Genomic DNA, 22,541 nt, shown 5'->3' on the forward strand with positions numbered 1-22,541 from the left:
TATTACTATATATAGTATAATATATATAGTAATATAATATAAAGTGATCACACAATAAGGTACAACATTTTCAGGGATAAGACTCTTGCTTCAATTTCAAATGGAAATAAAAAAAAAACTAGAAAAGAAATCACTACATAGTATAAAACAAAGTCGCTTTCTCTGTCCCTATGTACCTTTGTATGATTAAATCTTTAAAACTACGCAATGGATTTTGATCATTGAGTTACTATGTACGACGTACTAGAGAGGCCACCGCTACTACACTTTTTCTAACACGAGTCAATCGTCTCAAATCATTTTTTTGTTACATTGATTGGTTTTAATTGATAAGTTTATTCATTTTTTTTATAAGATAAACAATATGTTTTTGTTACATTGATTGGTTTTAATTTATAAGTGGATAATAATAAGCAGAATATTTGCAAATTGTATGACTCACCAGCCGCCCCGCGCCGCCGCGCTTGTCGCACAGATTTTGTTCGTGGTGTCCTCTCTATAATAATACCTCAATGATTTTGATGCGGTTTTTTTTAATAGATAGTGTGATTCAAGAGAAAGGTTTTAGTATATAATTTATTAGGTTTTAGACAATGCGGGCGAAGCCGCGGGCGGTAAGCTAGTATATAATAAGTTCAATTCCTTACGCTTACCTTAAGCTTGGTCAGTATAGAAAAACCTGAAACTATTTGATATTCAAAGATCTGTTTTTATTAACGACGTTGACTTTTAAGAAAATAAAATTACATTCTCGTCTTAATTCTCGTAGATAACCAACAAGAACTTAAATTATATTGAAGTCGTAAGTAACTAAAAGGTAACAAGTGATAACTGCGTTAAAAACAACCGACTTCAAACTTGCACTTGCAATATTTACAAATACAGACAAAAATGCTCATAAAATAAAAATTACTGGGCCTATCCGAATGAAATTTTTATGGGACCAATTCGACACCATCCCGCGTCGAACAAAAAAAGAATCACGTAAATCGGTTCAGAAACCTCGGAGTAATCGGTGTACATACATAAAAAAAAAACATACCGGCCGAATTGATAACCTCCTCCTTTTTTTTGAAGTCGGTTAAAAAAAAACATACCGGCCGAATTGATAACCTCCTCTTTTTTTTGAAGTCGGTTAAAAAGAGGGCATGGAACGGACCACAATGCTTGAAAGTTATTTTATTTTAAATGGATGATTTGTGCTTGATATTTATAAATTAAAATATTCAATATGCATGATTTTTTTGTTTTAAGTTTCCTGTGTAGATTTATTTTTCTCATTTTAGAGAGAAAGTCCCAAGTTAACATCATTGCATCATCATTTTACATTAAAGCGCTTTCCACTTACCTTTGTTATTTTTAAAATTCTTTTGTATAACGTAGGTATACTGTTTCGAAATTAATGGGAGAAGCCACTGGCTCCTGAGACACAGTATTTAGCTAATTCAGGAGCCTATGGATTCATATTATATAAGCTGTACCTATTTTTTTAATGTCAATAAAGTTATTTATTTATTTATTATCATTAGTTTTCCATTTTTAAGAAAGAGTTGTAACTTGTAATGTACATTTTTTATATTTCTAAGGCTAACATTCAAATCATGTAACATATTATTTAAAAATATGTTATAACATCTGCGGTATAAATAGTTAAATAATATTATCAGAAATGTATTTTCTATCTCACTCCAAAATTATCTACGTTATTTATCTTATAGTTACTTAAACGTTATTTCCATCACCACTTCCTTTTGAGTTCGACGACTGATATGCTATTTTTATAATTTTAATGTATTTCCCTTTTCAGTCAACTCACTGGAATACTTTCATTGCAAAATGTTACTTACTTGTAATAAATATAAAACTAAAAACACGCGGTATGTAATGATAAACTCATGATTATAATATTGTATTGTCACCGATCCTTGATAGTGTACAAAGTTTGGATTAAACTGTCCGTAAAAAGTGGGTCAAAAACGAGATCCTTAATTGTAACGTGTGTACAAGTTTGAATTGAAAGGCCAAAATTGAGTCTTGAGGAGTCAGTTACAAGCAAACACACTGACACACACACAGGGGAAGCTCTAAAAGCGTGTTAAAAAGTACTTACAATAATAATAAAATAAATAAGATAGGTAAGTGGTAACCGTTTATTTTATTTTTTGCTTTAGGGGTATTTTACTATACTAATATAATAACATCAAGTAGTTAAGTACTTAATAAAATAAAGACAACTTTCCATAAAAGAACAAAATAGTAATTGTCAATGCTGCCCGTGTCTTAAAATATATGAGAGACATTTTAATTATTAGAAAGCGAATCATACTCATGCATCACTAATTATTATTTTTAGCTTTGGTTAAAGATAACGTTATAATAATAATAATTTACAAGGGCAAAAGATAAACAGTGCAATATATGGACTCATCAGCCAATATACCTATTACCTACACGTATGAAGTTTTGTTACGCCTCCACACTACGAAATAATTTGTTTTGACAATACAAAAAAAAAACATAACATACCCATGTTTTAGGTGTCTGACTTAGGTAAATAATTATAATAATTATTATATAAAGGTTACCTATTCTAATTTATAAAATACCCAGTAGTAGATATTCACACAATTAAGTCAAGTCTAAAGACCTTATTATTACATGTACCTAGCTGTAGAAGTGTAAATTTGTAGATTGAAACATTGAAAATAAATATGAAAATAATAATAAATCTAAAAGAAATAATATTTCATTAAGTGCGAAAAGCAAACGTCTAGATTCTAGGTTTCGGAATTTTTTATTTTCGACGTTGGCAGGTAAGTTATTCTAATTTTGTACAAACTAGTATTATAATATTATTATCTGTGACACTTGAGATTTTCCTCCTAAGCCATGGAACATCATTGAGGACAACATATAGTGTACCTACTAGAACTTCATCAAGCAATTTACACTATACACAACCTAAATAACAACGTCATCAGTTTAAATATACAATATCTCTAATGTAATTTTTAATGCATACGTCAATTTTATCATAAATGCGAGTCAAAACCGAGGTCGAGACTGATTTGACAGAATAAATTGACATTTTATATAAGTGGTGCGCAATCGGGAAAAATAGACACTCCCGGCCGGCGCGCGGCCGATTTGATTCAAATTTTAATAAAGTTATCACTATGAATTTAATTCTGGAATTTTCTGTTACAATAATTTTATTTGCAATAAAAGCAGTGAGTAGTGAATTGAAAAGTAGCTTAACTTTTGTTATTGACGATACCGCTTCTATGAAAGATGAAATAGATCAAGTTAAGTTAAGAACTAAAGAAGTGTTTGAAGCTGTGTTAAATACTAAAAACTCTGATATAGACAATTTTGTTTTGGTTACCTTCAATGATCCAGGTCAGTTAAGTACCTAATAATGGTTTCATAGAATTACTTTTTAGGTACTTAGTTAATCAAAATTCACCGATTGCTATTATCGTAAATATTATATATTTTGACGATAAACTAAACTTAAATTTCTTATAAAGTTCCGGTTATCAACAAATTTATTTAAATCTAACCGTTAGAAATCGAAAGTTAAGCTAGCATGGCCGGTTAAATTTTTGAGCATCAATTTAATCAATTTTTTCATTATTTTTCTAGCAAATTGACTCGCACCATCATTTAACAATCATTTTCATGCTCACTTTATGGAAAACGGCAACAGCTGGTACTTACCAAAAAAAAATAGTTGTTCTGGTAACTAAAATGCAACAAACTTGTATTTTTTTTTAATTTCGCCCATTTCTTCTTGCTACGTACTTTTTGCCGATATGAAAAATTTCATTTCTAAAGGAATTTTGATCAACTAGAAAACTAGTTGAATTAGAAGTTAGTAGCTTCATTGCGTATTAACACACCTTACTAAATAGTTATGTGTGATACGTTGTATACACTAAAAATGGCAATAAGAAAATCGGGCAAATGCCAGACTCATGTAGGAAAGTGAGCGAGATGTAATCTATTTCATTTGTGTGAGTGAAAGAGAGCGGGTTATCCAGCCGTTGCGGATTTACTATACTGTTGGCGTATAACCCGACTATCCAAAAGAATAGGTGGGTCAAAAGATACGTCATTCATCTACAGTAATGTTTGGCAGGGGTTCAATTTCGTGTAAAAACAACCCATGAAGATGAATTTATGGAAGCACTTGATGAGATAGACGTCGATGGAGGCTTAGCAACATGCCCAGAAATGGCAATGACAGGTATTTCATTGGGAATCAAATCGAGTAATCCGAATTCTTTTGTTTACGTATTTACGGATGCATCTGCAGAAGACTATCATAAGTATGATGATGTTGAAACATTGGCTTCAGTATTTTCAACGAAGGTTTGTTTGTAAAAATAATCGTTATATTTTTTAAATATTATTTCTACAGGTGTCCAAGTGTAAAACCTGTTTAAAAATTAACACTCGCAATGGGCGATCCGTTTTTCAATAATATCAAACGTCTCATAGGTTTGGTTCTTAAGAAAAAAAAAAGAATCAAAATTATTATTTAACGTTGAACTTTTTTAAATCCTGTAATATTATAAATGAGAATGTTTGTGAGGATGGATGTTTGTTATACTTTCACGCAAATACTACCTACTGAGCCGATTATAATGAAATTTAATATGTACTAGAGTCTAGACTCTAGAAGACCCAGAATAAGATCGTGGAAATCCCACAGGAACACGAGCGGAGCCGCGGGCGGACATTTAATCTTGAAATAAATGTTTAACATACTATGGCCCTACTTCTCCATTGGTGTAAAATTTATAATCGAAATAAACTATTTTTATTTATTACCTATTTTTTAATGTCTTTTTCATATATAAAAAATATACCTATTTAATTTTTAGGTGACGTTCTTATTAACCGGTGATTGTAAGTGTCGAAGTTGCGAGCATTATAAAGTCTATAATAAATTGGCCAATGCGACTGGAGGACAAGTATTCAACGTAGAAAAGAATGAGATCAAAAATGTTAGTACCTATTTTATTAACTGTACACTTCTTTCTGAAGTATTGAAATAATATGTAATAATCATGAACAGGTGTTGTCGTTTCTGTGACTTTCTTTAAAAATTTGCCTTGACTTTCTTTAAAAAATATTTTTTTCATTATCTATCAAATATTTTAAGTTTTAGGGTGATTAGTCAAATCCGGGCACTCCTAGGTTGGACTGATCAAACCTCAGGTCTGGCATAATGACTTTGTCAAAGCCCAAATGAATGTAATATTTCGGCCTTTTACTAAACAATTTTTGTCAGTCGCTTAGCTAAGGCGTCTTAATGTGCGTGCGATGCCTATGCCGCATTCGTCTACACCCGAGACCTGACTTCAGTCAAAGGGTGAAATTAAAATGTATTTTGAGGATTGCCCGATGGCTTTTGCCAAACCTAACATAAACCAGTTCTTCCGCGAGGAGATTGTGTTTCGGGGTTTGACTATAACACATACATATACATAGTATATTTACAATGTGTATTATATTTATAGATTATCGATTATATAATAGACTCAATTAAAACTACAAAATGTTTGGTGAGTCAACGACATTTCTTCTCGGAAGACCAGCGAAAATTCGAGCTTCGGGTAAGTAATCGAGATATCAGTATGTACCCTTTATTATTTTATTTATTGGAAGTTTTTGAAAAAAAAATTAACGACAAAAATAATTGCTTGTTAACTCAGGCTTAACTTGTCAAATCACAGACACAATAGAAAATCTATTGTGTCGTCGACCGATCGGGCCGCTCGGGGCTCAATGGGTTATTCAAGAAATATATTAATTAAGTACTTTAATTAGCCGATAAATTTATGTTTGTGTCCTGTCTATCCCTTGAATTATTACGTCTTTGATCAAATGCATTTTTTTAATGTACGAAGCACCCGATAAGTGATAAGCCCGCCTTATGTACCTACCATGTTAATCCATTTTGTATTATTGTAAATATTTTACTTGGTGTGGTATATTAAATTGATAAATAAAATTGACCTTCACTTCATTTTTAACCGACTTCAAAAAATAAGGAGGAGGTTATCAATTCGGCCGGTATGTTTTTTTTTTTATGTATGTACGCCGATTACTCCGAGGTTTCTGAACCGATTTACGTGATTCTTTCTTTATTTTATGAACATTTTTGTCTGTAGGTATTTGTAAATTTTGCAAGTGCAAGTTTGAAGTCGGTTGTTTTTAACGCAGTTATTACTTGTATCAATATGTTTGCAGTTTTTAGTGGATAATAAATTAAACGAAATAACGCTATCATTAACTGGTGATAAGCCTCAATTAAAAGTATTCTTCTCTAACGGAACCGAAGTAATGACCAGTGTGTTGGTTACACTAAGCGAGACCCTGGTAAGTGACTACTTATAATCCAATAATTTATCTCTGCATGTTATAACATTACCACTGCTCGTAATGATGAAGGAAAACATCATTAGGAAACACTTTATCGTAAAACTATAGTCTGCATGTAAAGCTGTATATAAATTTAACTTAATATCTAATAACTTCTTTCATGCCCGAGAAAATTCCCTTTGAGCACGCGGGCGAATCCACAGGTAACAAGCTGGTGTGGTAGATATTGAAGAAAACGAATTGTAAGAGAAAAAATTTTAGAAACATTGTGTGTTTATCTCTTTTTTGGTTCCCAAATATATGAAAAGCATTATTTTACAAGAACATAATATGGTTAACGAACCTTACATAGAACATAGATATTATAATATTTGCGCGGTCAAAACTGTGTTACGCGACCTTGAACGTAAAGGGAACGTGGGCGATATGTAATCAGTGCAATTCTAAATAGCTAAAATTCGGCTAACTACTAACAGATGATAATTATAGTTTATCATTTCATTGTTGAAATGATTTTCGCAACCGCACGGATTAAGTTGTGCGATGGAAAGAAGCTAATTTTTGCTAATATGTAATAAAAAATTACTTAGGCGTAAAATAAAAAGTAAATTTTATGATATTGAAATGTTTCAGATTCTGAAAATGGTAAACGTAGTCAGTGAAGAGTACATAGCGAAAGTGGAAGTAAATGGTAAAGAAGCGGATCTTAGTATAAACGCAGCATGTAACTTTGCATTCCAATATGGATTCTCACAGATTCCAGCTAATTCCATGGATAAAACTGTATACCGTCCTACTTCAGGTACTGATAATAATTAAATGTTCTTTAAGAAACATGGGTTATTCTTAGGGACTTGGTGTATGATTTGGAGTAATATTTTGTTACTAAGAAATGTTATATGCATAGGTATCAGGTTCAGTTTCAGGCTCATAACTTACTTACACTTATAACTCAAGAACTGCTGAACAATTTTGGGTCCTAAATAAGAAAAAATCGACTCTCAGAGGGAGCTCCACCTATTCTAAAAAACATTACTTTTCAGGCACCTTTAGTTTATAATATTATCACAATTATCCTCATTATATTACAGGTGGAAAAGAATATTTATCAATACAAATAACAAAACAAGACGATGAAGTCGAACTGCACACTGCCCAAATTCGTGATGTTTCAGGGAACATAATAATGAATTTAAAATTAAGTTCGCTCAGCGAAAAGTTCTATGTGACAGACGAGTTCATGCCTCCAAATCAACCTTTTAAAATTGCTGTAAGTAAGCTTAAGATTGCAGCAACATAATTATGCCGAATAAGAAATGACTGCGTAATTTATTATTTAAATCGTTTTCAGGTTGTAGGAAAATTTAAAAGTACCAATGAAGAAATTACGAGAGTTGCCTTACCGACGATTGAACCAGCCAAAGTCACTCCTGGTCAGTTTTTTTAAGATACTACCTTGCTATTATCGTCATGTTTGATTATTTCTTTGAACACTCTTTTACAGTTACAGAAATTACAACAGAAGAAACAACGTCAACAACGGAAAGTAGTATAGAGATGGCTCCGAATATTGATGAAATAAAAATTGTGAATTCTGATGACAATGGCAAAGTTTCAATAGAATGCAAAGTTAGCAGTAATCCTAAACCAGATATAGAATGGATGGATAAGCACGGTAACACGTTTAGTGTAAGTATCTGTAGAATGATATCTACAAAGGAGAATGACGAACTCCCATAGGACTTTGGGCCTAATCGTTACACTGATGATTTATGTGGGGTTAAATATATAAAAATATACAGATTATAAATATACAATTTACATATTTTAAATTTAATGTCTTACGAATTTTTATTTCTTCGTTCGATAATTATGTGTAAGTTTAAACTGCAAATTAGATTTGAATACACTTGAAACGTTCTACGCTTTTTGTCTAAAAGAGAAACGTTAGAAATAAAAGACAATCAAATTAGAATTTTACGTAAAAATAAGTTTAAATGGAGAATAATCAATTTCGATTTAATGTGATTGTAATGATGAATTTTGATGATGAATTTAATGTGTGTGTAATGATTTAACAATAAAGTCATGTTTGTTATAACTTTTTAGGTTTTCGACGTTAATTACGATGAAAGTAATCCCATAATAAAAACAAGTGCTATTCTGAACACTGAAAGCAAAGAGGATAATATCTTTAAATGCACCGCAACTAATGGACAAGGCACTAAGTCTGAGTCTATTGATTATTTTTCTCCAAAAGAACTACCAGTTATTGATAAAACTGTTAAAGAATACTTCAAAAACAAAGATGAAAGCATTGACATAGATTGCAGGTATATTACTTTAAGCAAATTTCAACTCTCAAATATGGTAAAGTAAAAGAATGAAGAAATTAATTCATAGCTACTTAAAAACAGCCCTATAGTATAAATAATTGTGATGAAATGCTTGTGTAATTTTAACAATTTTTTCATTGTCATTAATAATAATCATGCTAAACGGGCAAGATTTAGTATCACAAGCATCACCATTACAATCACCCATTTCTGTAACACCCTTTAGGCGGTGTGCACACATAATTGTGGTATTTGTCTAGGAAACTAGCCTTCACAATCTGCTTTTCCTGTGCAGACGTAGACCCTTTTAGTTTCATAATTTTTCAATCGAGACATACTCGAAAAGTGTTCGGTAAATGTAACTTTAACCATGAGTTGAAGATACAGTATTACTTATATTTCTTACAATTATTGTGCGGATGCCGAACTGGGGGCACAGGAACCTATGGTGTACCGTTTTGGTATCAAAAGTGTCTATGTTTTCGTAGTATATTTTTATTTTATCAAATTTAATTTCAGAGTCATAAAAGGTAAGCCAAGGCCTGTCGTCACATGGAACTTCAAGCAACAAAAAAATACTGCATACGTAAAATTATCAAGTACAGGTGAAAACTTGCACATAGACAATTTGAATACAGATAATGCTGGCTTTTATAAATGTGTCGCGGAAAATTCTGTAGGAAGTGATGAGCACAAAGTTGAGGTGCAAGTAACTGGTAAGTAAATTTCTAAAAGTGTTAGTAAGATTATAGTACTTTACATTCCATCTATAAAACAATAAATAGTTAAATGAAATAATTAATATTCATGAAAATTATGTCCAGAAAATGTATTAAATTTATGCGAGTTTTTGTGATTTTAAATATGAGGGTAATCTGGTCTATTAAAATGAATGGTTTTATCAGTAAGAATAGGGCAGTCGAAATAGATTTTAGATGTCGTATTGGCTTGTCAATACGGGTTTTGGCTTGTAGTTGTACTGTTGTAGCATGGTATAAGTTTACCTTTATTAAAATTATTATGTTTTACAGATATTTTATTACCATTGAGTACTACTCTAATCTAATAAACGCTGTGCGCGTAAGAAAAAGACTCAATAAATTTTGAATATAATGGTTTCTACATATACATAATATCCTGACTTGTTCATTCCCTGCATGTTTGATTATAATATCTAAAGATTGAGTACTATTTCACAGTTGTAGAAAGTACCACACAAGAAATGACGTCAACCACGGAAACTACTATAGAGATGGCTCCAAATATAGACGAAATAAAAATTGTGAATTCTGATGACAATGGAAAAGTTTCAATAGAGTGCATAGTTAGCAGTAATCCTAAACCAGATATAGAATGGATGGATAAGCACGGTAACACGTTTAGTGTAAGTATCTGTAGAATGATATCTACAAATTTACAATTTTTACATATTTTAAATTTAATGTCTTAACAATTTTTATTTCTTCCTCGATAATTATGTTTAAGTTTAAACTGCAAATTAGATTTTAATACGCTTGAAACGTTTTACGCCTTTAGTACACCTACGCATTCGTATGCGGCAGCGAATCTCTGCGGAACTACTGCGTAGTGAAATATCTGCGGAACGTTAGTACACAGCAATGTTTTCGCAACTTTTTCGCAGTGATATGCCATTGTAATTTTCTCCATGTTTGAAGTTTTCTCCATGCTACCTCTTTTTTGTACGTATTTTTATAATCTGCGTGTCCAATTGCGTATAATACGGGATAATCTCGAATAGAATGCAAAAATAATTCAGTATTTTCGGCATCCATGGCGCAAAAATCTGTCCTCACCGACAGAACGCGATCTGACGCTTTGCGATGCGAAACATCACTAGCGAAACGTATGCGTCTGTGAAATGGCCATTTCGCACTTCCTTGCGAAACAATACTGACAAGGACGCAACTATTTCATCTATCTATGTGCTAGAGTGAGACATATCATATGCGAAAACCTGACATACTACTGACTGACAGTTTTTTCGTTGTTTCGCTGCCGCACGCGAATGCGTAGGTGTACTAACGCCCTTACACTTTTTGTCAAGAGAAGCGTTAGAAATAAAAGACGATCAAATTAGAATTTTTCGTAAAAATAAGTTTAAATGGAGAATAATCAATTTCGATGTAATGTTAATAGTCATGTTTGTTATAACTTTTTAGGTTTTCGTCGTTAATTACGATGAAAGTAATCCCATAATAAAAACAAATACTGTTCTGAACACTGAAAGCAAAGAGGATAATATCTTTAAATGCACCGCAACTAATGGACAAGGCACTAAGTCTGAGTCTATTGATTATGTTTCTCCCAAAGAAATACCAGTTGTTGATAAAACTGTTAAAGAATACTTCAAAAACAAAGATGAAAGCACTGATATAGATTGCAGGTATATTACTTTAAGCAAATTTCAACTCTCAAGTATGGTAAAGTAAAAGCATGAAGAAATTAATTCATAGCTACTTAAAAACAGCCCTATACAGGGTGTAATCGTTAAGTGTGCACAGGCGATTTTTCCGTAACTATTACAGATATCAAAAAACTTTAAACTGATATCGAAAGTATTTAACCTAATGAGTAAAATGGCCATAATACATTTTTAAAAATAAAACGAGAAATATCTAAAAAATTAACTTGAAACCCTCCCATACATTTAGTATGAGATACGAATATCCCATGTACATGGGTTGATCCAAAGTAATGATAATCAATATTAAACAAGGCCATTACAGTTATAATAATTATGTAGTTCTCTAGATAGTTCTTCTAACTAGAAAATATACTTCAATATTTTTTTTCCTAAACTTAAAAAAAAAACTTTGTCTTCATCCTATTACTTTATCCATCATATTACTTTAAGCAAACTTCAACTTTCAAGTGCAATAAAAGAAGGTAGAAATTCATTTATAGCCATAAATGAATTTCTTCTTTCTTTTACTATAAAAGCACTATACATTTATACAAATCATTGTGACGTCATGTTAATGATATTTTCATAGTGCAGGTGTTTTAGTAATTGTCATCAATAATCAAGCTTAACGGGCATGATTTAGTATCACAACCACCATCGTAAGAATTATCCGTTTCTTTAGCAATTTTGTGTTTCTTGTTTGGGAAACAAACCTTCACAAGCAGGGATGCTTGCGCAGATGTAGACACTTTTAGTGTCTAATTAATTTCAATTGAGACATACTCGAAAAATTTTGCGGTAAATGTAACTGAAACCATAAGTTGAAGACACAGTATTGAATAAACTTACAACTGTGCAAATTCCGAACTGCGGACATAGCAACTGAGCTTCCCATGTTTTCGCAGCGTTATTTGTTTTACCTCCAATTTTTGTATTGTCAAATTTTATTTCAGAGTTATAAAAGGTAAACCAAAGCCTGTCGTCACTTGGTACTTCAAGCAACTAAAAAATATTGCATACGTAAAATTATCAAGTACAGGTGAAAACTTGCACATAGACAATTTGAATACAGATAATGCTGGCTTTTATAAATGTGTCGCGGAAAATTCTGTAGGAAGTGATGAGCACAAAGTTGAGGTGCAAGTAACTGGTAAGTAAATTTAAAATAGGTTATTATTCTAACGTGATAGTATTCATGAAGCAGATGTTATGAAATTTAATATATCCGATCACCGATACATTCAACGAAGGGAGGTTCTAAATTGAAAATTCTACTGCAAATTACTGTATTTTGTGAATTTTGCTTTGTATGGTAATCAGTTTACATATTTGATTTATCGCTCATGTGGTTTGTTTTAGAACCTCCGCAATTTACACCAAAAGAAACAACACTAATAAAGGCGCCGGCTACGATAGTGAACTTGGATTGTGTCGTCAGAGGTTGGCCCAAGCCTCGCGTGCGCTGGTATTTCAATGATAAAGAAATTGTGAATGGAGCAAGATATCTTATTCATGACAATCATACTTTAAGGTTAGTCCACCCTACTTCCTACTATAATATTATAAATGCGAAAGTTTGTGAGGATGGATGTGTATGTGTAATGTGTGTTTGTTACTCTTTCACGCAAATACTACTGAACCGATAACAATGGACTTTGGCACACATATAGAGGCTAACTTGGATAGGTTTTATCCCGGAATTCCCACGAGAACGGGAATTGTGCGGGTTTATCTTTGAAAACGCGGGCAAAGCCGCGGGCGGAAAGCTAATTCTAAATATTGTTAAGTGGTATATGGTCATTTCAAATATTTAAAATGATAAACCAGCCTCTTTTCAGCTTCCTATCAAAACCAAAAGACACCGGGAAATTCAGATGTGAAATTGTGGGTGTCGTCGGCAATAATAATATAATTTATAATGTGGAAGTAAAAAAATTTGGTAAGTATTCCATTACAAGTTTGAATTGGTGGACTACATAAGATACTGAAGAGTGAAGTCCCATGTCCCTTAGTGGGGTAAGGGGCAAATGCATTATGCATCTGTTTCACTGATCGATTTTCTTTAGGGACAAGGTGATCAGCCTTCTGTGTCAGCCAAACTGAGACATTATTTTTTGTCTTCGTCTCCACCGGGAATCGAACCCAGGACCCCTGGGTGCTACGCTCATGCATCATTCACTGTACCAAGGAGGCCGTCGGTCACTGAAGAAGCTTATTAAAAAGCTTTTGTGCTACGGTGGCATAGTCATGTATGTCGGTACTTTGACGTTGTTAATTCGACGTTTGACCCAACTACCCTTACTTTTTAGTTGGGGACTGACTGTAATTTATTAAGTATCAACTGACTTCACCAATTGCGTAGTAGTTTAGAATCACAGCACATTATTATTAAATTCAAACGAATCTTTCAATATTATTTAATATTACGGATAAAGGTAAAACTGTACTTTATAGGGCGTCGAGTTCAGAGTCGTAACGTCGGAGCGTCTCGAAATCGCCAAATTTGGCATTGTCAAGTAACAAAATAAAAATGGCGTAACTTTCTATAGAAATTTTCCGATTTTCAAAAATTCGTAACTCAAAATCTAAAAGTTTCCGTCAAATGAAATTTCAGATTTATAGTAGAGCCATTTTAATAGGCAACATTTGACAGTTCAACAAAATTCAACAACGTAACCTAGTAACGACGACATAGAATAACATGATATTTCGTTTTGTTAGAACTGCACATTTGCTTAACTTTTTTCAATTATGATTACATATTTATAATAATAATGACCGATACAAGTAATTTTAAGATTTCATTTTACTGATAAACCATACTAAACATAATAAACAATTTCTGAATTGAAGAACTGACGTCGCTACAATTTTGTGTCAATAAACCTTTTTTCTTTTTAAATACCAGAGACGTTACTCTAAAAATCGAAATCTGACATCTAGAATCGAATGCATTGATTACTTGTGAATAAAAATCATCATAAATTAATAAATTCGATTGACAAATGTTTCAAATCCGTATCGATTAATTCTCTTTAATCGATGTTTTTAAGCAGGTTACCTCTCTTCGATGATAAAATTGATAGACGTCAAATGTTGCCTATTAAATTGGCTCGACTATAGGTTCCATAGGACAATAATAACTACATAACTACAAAAATACTCTCATAACTACAAAAAGACTCTCAACTCGACGCCCTATAAAGTACAGTTTAGCCCGGATAAAGCCTAACTAATATTTAATATAAATGATAACCCTTTACATTTTTTTTATATTTTTCAGCTCCTCTTTTCATAACGCCGCCACAAAACGCCGAAATACATTTGCGTATTGGTGATACTAAAACTTTAGAATGCAACGCAGGAGGGGTCCCTGAACCTACTGTTCAATGGAATTATGTTAGTTTTGACTCTAAAACATATGCAGCAATTAACACTGATAAGTAAGTGACCATTATGTTATTTTGACAGATTTTATTTTATTTTTATTTATAATTTCCAATAAATAAAACATAATTTAACAACTCTTAAAACTAAAATTGCTTATCGTATAATAACAACATAATATGTTTCTTTACTTGTATGAAATTATAACAATCGTACAAATATATTGTATCATACAGTTTTCATGGGAATTAAAACATTGTATAGGGTCTTTCATTAAGTAGGGATCGGTGGCCTCCTAGCTTATGTGACATATGACATAGTACCAAATATATATTTTATTATGCATCATCAAATTACCATGCAAATTTACACAAATACCAGCAGGCACAAAGATTAAATTTTATTAACAAAATAAATGTAAGTGTAAACATTTGTAGAGCCTAGAAATATTCATAATTTCTAGGCTCTAAGAACACACATAGATACTCATAATATGTTTATTGTTTACTAATGGAAATTCATTAAAGTGAAGTCCCATGTCCCCTAGTGGGGTATGGGGCAGATGCATTATATATCTGTTTCATTGATCGATTTTATTTAGGGACAATTAGATGATCAGCCTTCTGTGTCCTGCCAGACCAAGACATTTTTTTTTCTTCTTCTCCACCGGGAATCGAACTGAGCACCCCTCGGTGCTACGCTCACGCGTCAACCAAACCAAGGAGGCGGTCAAATGGAAATTCATTAAATATCCATTAAATTACTCAATTTCGTTTCAGGTCAAAGAATGGCAATAATTTGGTCCTAACTGGTGATGATATTAATAAAGAAGGATATTATATATGTAATGCGAGCAATGGAAGAGAACAAATGTCGATCACCTATAAGGTTTTTGTTGGAGGTAATAATATTGAGCTGAAGAGTTTGAAAAATACAGATTTTTTTCCATTGGATTTGTACTTGATCCCTTAGTTTATAAAGATCAATGTCGTGCTAGTTACAACATGTATAACGCAAGAATGACTTGGAATTATTTTAAGTTTGCTCGATTTGTGACCGCTCCAATTTTCATAAAAAATGAAATTGAAAAATGACAAAAAAAAGTATATTCAGCAAAGCCGGGTGTACAAATAGTTGTTTACGTTCTCATGTCAATTTTATAAATTAAATGTTTCAATGGTTTTTAAACGCGATTTATTAATTAGATACCTATACAATGAATTCAAAATGTGAGAGTGAAAATAAATAAACGATATACTTGTTGATTAACAACTTTGTTTTATTAAATATGTTTAAGTAGGATACACATTACACAGTAGGTACAGTCTCGAGAAAAGACGCAAAAAAGGAACAAGAAAAAGAACCACAGATAATAGATAACAACAGATCCTACTTAATATTATAAATGCGAAAGTTTGTATGGATGTATGGATGTTTGTTACTCTTTCACGTAAAAACTACTGAACCGATTACAATGAAATTTAGCACACATATAGAGGGTAACTTGGAGTAACACATAGGATAGTTTTTATCCCGGAAATCCCACGGGAACGGGAACTATGCAGGTTTTCCTTTGCAAACGCGGGCGAAGCCGCGGGCGGAAATCTAGTAGTTTATACAATTAAAGTGACATTGACTGAAAAGGCGGCAATTTCAAATTTTAACATTTTACACTGTGATTTTGCACATTTTGCAAAAGTGTCGTAAGGATTTTTCTTAATACTCGCCTGGCCTAGCGTACCTTAAATAAGAAACTTCGTTTGAAAAAGTTAAAATTAGTTAACTCGTTTCAGTTGCATAAATAAATAAATGTTTCAGTTCCGCCTTGGATAGTAAAACCACCTAATAAAATGATTAATGCAGTAATTGAGGATAAAAGGCTGCACATACGTTGTGAAGCTTTTGGTAACCCAAAGCCAACAGTTACATGGCAAAAAAACGGAGCCGATCTTGCTATAGGTAAGTGGTATTTATTTATTGAGATTTTAGTAATTCTTTCTTGTTTATGCCCTACATGATACATTCCATCCATTAATGTGCTTGTAATACATATATAATATTTATTGTTTCTCACACAAGATGTTGGTTGCCTGGAAGAGATTACTTGTTAGCAATAAGGCCGCCTTCTGTGTTGTATGTCCTAGTTTAACTTTTTATTGTACCTAGGTACTATTGTTATATTGGCAGGACAATTAAGTGTTTAAAATAAAATATAAATGTAGAAGCGAAAAATAGATTTAAACCATTAACCGAAAAGAGTCAACGTAACCGACTAAACGCAAACAAGCTCAATAAGCTTCAAACAGATCGTACGTGTATGCCGCTTTATAATATAACCTATGAAGTTATGATAGACCGGGAGATACTGAAAATATCATATATCATATAGACATAATCAAAATGGAACTTTAGTATATTATGATTTATTGGGTCTTTTTCTTTCCATGTACGAGACAGTTACGCAATTGTAACATTTTCGTTCGATTCATTTTTTGTTCAAAAATTATGCCTTTTTTTAAGGATTATTACTTACATATTTTTTTTAAAGATTTACTTGGACTTTATGTCTAAAATAAATGTTAACAGCAAGAAAATATAGTTTACTATCCAATCCCTAGATATTTTTTCTCTAGATCAAATATTACTTTAGAAATAAGAATGGAGAGATACGATATATAGATAGAGAATAGACTTACGAGATTTAGTTTAGAGCTCGAACGCGATCATAGAGCGCACGCGATATTCAACTTTATTTCGGCTGTGTTAGCGTCTAGCACCGTAGCGGTCTAACCGGTCTCTCATTGCCAGAAATTACTTTAGAGTGCCTGGTCTTAATGAGGAGTAGATCCTTTCAATCTGGTTATTTAAACTTATATTAACTTGATTGCTTGCTTGCCGATTGAAAAATTTATCACATTCAATTTTTTTAGGTACTAATAATCTTATGACCGAAGGCAACTTGTTAATTATATATGATGTAAATGATTTTACTGAAATCAGTGGCAAATATACTTGTATAGCAGCTAATACAGTAGGCACGGCATCTGAAGATTATGAAGTCCAGGTTTTAAGTGAGTAGAATTTATAATTGTTTCTCAGTTTCTTACTAAGTTGAATATTGAAGTATTTCTTTATTCTATGATCATTAATTAAATAATAAATAACAGGAAAACCCACAATTGGAAGTGTACAGGAGTTATGTATAGAAAAAGATAAACCAAAAGAACTTTGGTGCAGCACTGACTTTCAGGATAAATATAAAAGGAGAGACAGCAAAATAGTCTGGTTTATAAAGGTAAATACTACAAAAAACTCGACGACATTCTCACCATGTGAAGGTAAAAAATAAAGCTGATAAAATTATACAGGGTGTCCCACCGTCGGTATACTAAGCTCAAAGGAGTTTTGCATACGCTGAGTAGGTATGTAAAAAATTCTTATAAAATTCCAGACACATTTTTTTTTTCAAATAGATGAAAAATTTCAAAAATTCTTAAAACTCTATGTGTATATCCCTAACAAGTAGCCCGCCCAACTTTGCCACCCGCATGTCAGGTATCGTTTAAGATTATGCAAAAAAAATTTAACGTAATTTTGTTGTTTAAATCTTTTTTACGTGATCAGTGTATGTAAAACTACATGTCCCTTCGTGCTTAATATACCGATAGTGGGACACCCTGCATAAGAGTCACTACGATCAATGCAGAGAGCAAGGCTGAAAATTTCTCCGCGCGACGAGATCCGGAATAAGGAAATACGCGGAAGAACCAAGATAACTAATTATTGCTTTCAAAATCTCAAAATTTAGGTGACAGCGGGCAGGCCGCTAACTCGCGAAACGGATGGTACTTTTGCGTTTTTGTTCTATTCATTTGTGTATTTTATCTATACTATAATATAAAGCTGAAGAGTTTGTTTGTTTGTTTGAACGCGCTAATCTCAGAAACTAGCTACTGAACCGATTTGAAAAATTATTTCGGTGTTAGATAGCCCATTCATCGAGGAAGGCTATAAGCTATGTATCATCACGCAGGAGCCACGCAGGTGAAAACGCGGATTGCAACTGGTTAATTAAATGTTTAATTTCAGGATGAATATTTTATAACGAATCCATTTAAGCTGAATGGGTATGACTATGAAGCAATGACGTATATATGCCGAATCAGCTATACAGAAGGCGGAACAGAAAATTTCGCAATAAACATTAAGTTGTGTTTTCCTCCAGAGTTTTACAACGACTTACCAACACACGGAACATATGTCATGTACAGCTATTTAGATTGTAGAGCCAAAGGGTCCCCTGCTCCAACGGTAGGTATATTATTTTTAATATTGCTTATCGTTATTTACGGATATTTATAATGTACTAGCGGTCCGCCCCGGCTTCGCCCGTGGTACATTTTTACGTTTTCTCTCCATAAGAACCATCCTCGTACTTCAATAAATGTAATAAAAAAATAATTAACGAAAACGGTTCAGTTGTTCTCGAGTTATGCGCTTACCAACACATTTTGCGATTCATTTTTATATTATAGATAATCCCGGACAAATCTAAATTGTATATTATTATTATGGTTAATTTGTAATCTATGTATGTATTGGAAAATTGAAATGTATGTGACAATATTAATGTAATGTATAATATTGTACTGCAATACCTGCATAAGGTTTCTAATATGTAAAATGTATTAATCTATACATATAATAAATCTGTAGAAGGGTCAATTCTGTACATTGAAAATATTGAAAAAATAAATAGCAGGGGGTGTTACTGGATCGATACCAAACCCAAATATGTGATTAAAAAAATTTTTGTCTGTCTGTCTGTCTGTCTGTCTGTCTGTATGTGAAGGCATCACGTGAAAACTAGCGGTTCGATTTCGATGAAACTTGGTATAATTATACCTTATTATCCTGGGCGTAAAATAGGATACTTTTTATCCTGGAAAAATACGTAGAAAAAAATTAATCTTAATTTTTCAGTTTTATCCATAGACGTTGTTCCGTAGAACCGCGAACACACGTTGCGTATTATTATAGGCCTAGCCGTATTTGGGAATTGGGTCCAATAGATATTTATAAGATGTTATTGACAGAGGTACTCAAAATGGAGAAATAACCGTCCACGCGAAGACCGACATCCGCGCGGACGGAGTCGCGGGCGGAAGCTAGTATGCAATAAATTATTTGATTTGATTTGATTTACGTACAATTAAATTGAAGAGGTTTGTTATAAAAATAATTAAAAAGTAGTAAAAATGATTAACGTATTAACAGATTACGTGGTATAAAAATGGGAAGAGACTGCCCGATTTGACGGACACATTGAGAGCAGATGATGAGGCCACATATAGATGTGAAGTGACCAACAATTTTATCACAAATACAAATCATGTAAAATTCAGGGAATTCAAAGTAATTCGTGATGGTAAGATGTTAGTTGTTTTGATGTTAGTAAATTTTTTATGAATAGTTTTATGTGCCTGATGAAAAACTTTTCATCAATTCAAAATGTAACTACATTGAGGTTTTTTATGAGAATTATTAACTTCTATGATTATTTTCAGAATGCGTCATAGATATTAAAATGTATTCAAGCAAGCAACGTCCGTTTCTCTCGAAAAACAACAAATTTATTATTCCAATTACACAATATGATGTGGAAAACGATTTAATCCGCATACCTGGAAATAAAAAAATTTCCTTTATATGTCCCAATAATTATATTAAATTCCGCGGTCGCAATTTACTTGTAAGCAGCTTGCAAGCTAAATGCAAAACGGACTCTCAATTTGAAATAAAACACAAAGCTATCATAGGCACGTCAACAAATGTGTATGATTTGGAGTGTAGTGAGGAACCAAAACCTCATCTTCGCAATCCGAATATAGTATGTAACTATTTGGACGATTATCAAATTATAAATGTGGGATTTAAATTGGTATCAACTTTTCAAATCATGTATAGTGTATGCTTTAACGTGGTTACCAAGGAACCAACTTACGCACGATATGAAATATATCATTTCGGACATCGTACTGTGAGACCTTATGAATACGAAAACAGCAAATACACGAATGACGAGGCTGAAGTATATGATTGCGATTGGCAAAGAAATTTCTTCATACAATCCTTTGGGTTTGACATGTGCCCGAATAAATGTTGTTATATAAGAAGACAATTAGTAAATCCTCAAGATTTATATCCCAGTTATGAAGCAGCTGCCTTCAATAACATTAATGTGGTACCTCATTGGACTTCATGTAGTACTGTAAGTAGATAGTAATTTCCTGTATGTTATTTAGGTACCTGTACAGATAAGTATTCTATAGTCTATACTGTATCGGCCTTATTAATAAATAGTTAAACAATGGATAAATTACTACCATTTTCTACCATGGCTGTGTCCTGCTCTGGCCCACATGAAACGTCAATCATAAAAAAAGACAGGCTATTGCAATAACAAATCCATTGCAAAGCGAATGGGTAACATTTTATTAGTAAGACCGTATATTTTTAATAAATATATGCTACTGTAAAGGCTGAATTATAAATATTAAGATTTTCCAAATCTAGCTGCAATGAAAATAAAACGACATTTGGAAAAATCTGTGGTCGGATCCGGTCCTCGGTCTATTTCTTTGTGTTATAATATGTGGTTGTTACTCGATATTCTTTAAATTAATCCACACAAATTTAGCCGGGAATAAACTCAGAAAAAAAAACTCAAACATTTATTTATTCAATTAGTCTTCTTTAAGAAGCACTTTCAAATCGTCATTACATATTTTTAACATTTACCACCGATTCGGAAAGCAGTACCTTTGGAGAAGAACCGGCAAGAACTCCATAGTTGCTCTTTGATCAAATTATAATATATTTTAGTCAAATATGACGTCAATTCGGTGTATAACTTGTTTCGATTATTTCTAGAACTGGAACCAGATAGAAGAACGAATCCTAGCTAAGGCCAAGATAAATGGGGAGAAATTCGAAATATGGACTGGCATTTATGACCGACTGGAACTCGAATCGTATGGATTAATTAAAAAGCCCGTTGCAATTCGAAATACTAAATTCATGCCGAAACTTTTATGGAAGGTAAATACAAAACGAACATAACACATTTATAGGTTTTCAAAGAAATATAATATATTAAAATTAAACATTTATGTGATTTAAAAATAGATGTAGGTATATTTTGTATTTAAGAAAAAAAAATGCGTCAATAAAAAAACACATACCTCTTACTGGTGAAAAAATTTCAGATCAGTTTAGTAGTTCCTGTTATTACTTTCTGCAAATATCGAACACACTACCTTTAATGATAACAAAATAAGAACTGTGTATTTTACCCGATTTTCAGGTAGTACATAGTAAGATATTGCGCGCTGCTATTGCTGTAATTCAGATCAATTCACCAAATATACTTGATCCTAAAGAAATAAAAGATTACGTGATTTGCCCGGATATCACGGACAATGTGAAATGGATGCATAACCCCGATTGGAAAGATCCCAGCAAAGGCTACACTTATATCTGCGGCATTAAGGAATTTTTAAAAGCATTTAATCGTATAATATTCTTGAAGGGCGTGAAAAGGACTTTAGTATGAATTGTAAAGTTTTACTGTTGTGCCAATTAGTTTTTAATTTTAATCATTACTTTAATAGAACTGTATCCGTATTGTTATTTTAAGTTTATGACGAAGAATTATAAGGAATTTTTATTAAATGATTATTATTATTTTAATAATAGCACCATTTGTAATTTCTGCATTGTTAAACTGATTAAATGAATTGAATGAAATTAACATTATATGAAGTGGAACGGGAGTTATTCCTGACAAACTACATGCACCTAAAGTTAACCCTTATTAAAACGCTGGGAGCTATACTTCCCACGTCTCAGATTGAAGTAAATCGTGTTTTATTTTTATATGCTTAATCCTAATGCAGTGTATTATTTATCTACGCAATCTTAACATTTCAGAGAACTTT

General features: G+C 32.4%; 1 protein-coding gene across 1 annotated transcript; it reads left to right on the forward strand.

The window, feature by feature from the left end:
• Window positions 1-3,176: 3,176 nt before the first annotated feature.
• On the forward strand, window positions 3,177-22,275 carry LOC123701557 (hemicentin-1-like). The gene is made up of 26 exons (XM_045649068.1): window positions 3,177-3,399; window positions 4,142-4,374; window positions 4,890-5,012; window positions 5,529-5,624; window positions 6,262-6,390; window positions 7,027-7,195; window positions 7,485-7,663; window positions 7,745-7,826; window positions 7,898-8,082; window positions 8,503-8,726; window positions 9,249-9,445; window positions 9,929-10,113; window positions 10,910-11,133; window positions 12,108-12,304; window positions 12,514-12,685; window positions 12,993-13,093; window positions 14,438-14,597; window positions 15,321-15,442; window positions 16,360-16,500; window positions 17,472-17,612; window positions 17,709-17,836; window positions 18,631-18,852; window positions 19,819-19,969; window positions 20,109-20,812; window positions 21,475-21,642; window positions 21,908-22,275. Exons 1-26 carry the CDS (start codon window positions 3,177-3,179, stop codon window positions 22,154-22,156), a joined length of 4,905 nt encoding a protein of 1,634 aa, XP_045505024.1. The 3' UTR covers window positions 22,157-22,275.
• Window positions 22,276-22,541: the final 266 nt, after the last annotated feature.

This window comes from Colias croceus, chromosome 21, assembly GCF_905220415.1.
Source record: "Colias croceus chromosome 21, ilColCroc2.1".
NCBI classification, from domain to species: domain Eukaryota; kingdom Metazoa; phylum Arthropoda; class Insecta; order Lepidoptera; family Pieridae; genus Colias; species Colias croceus.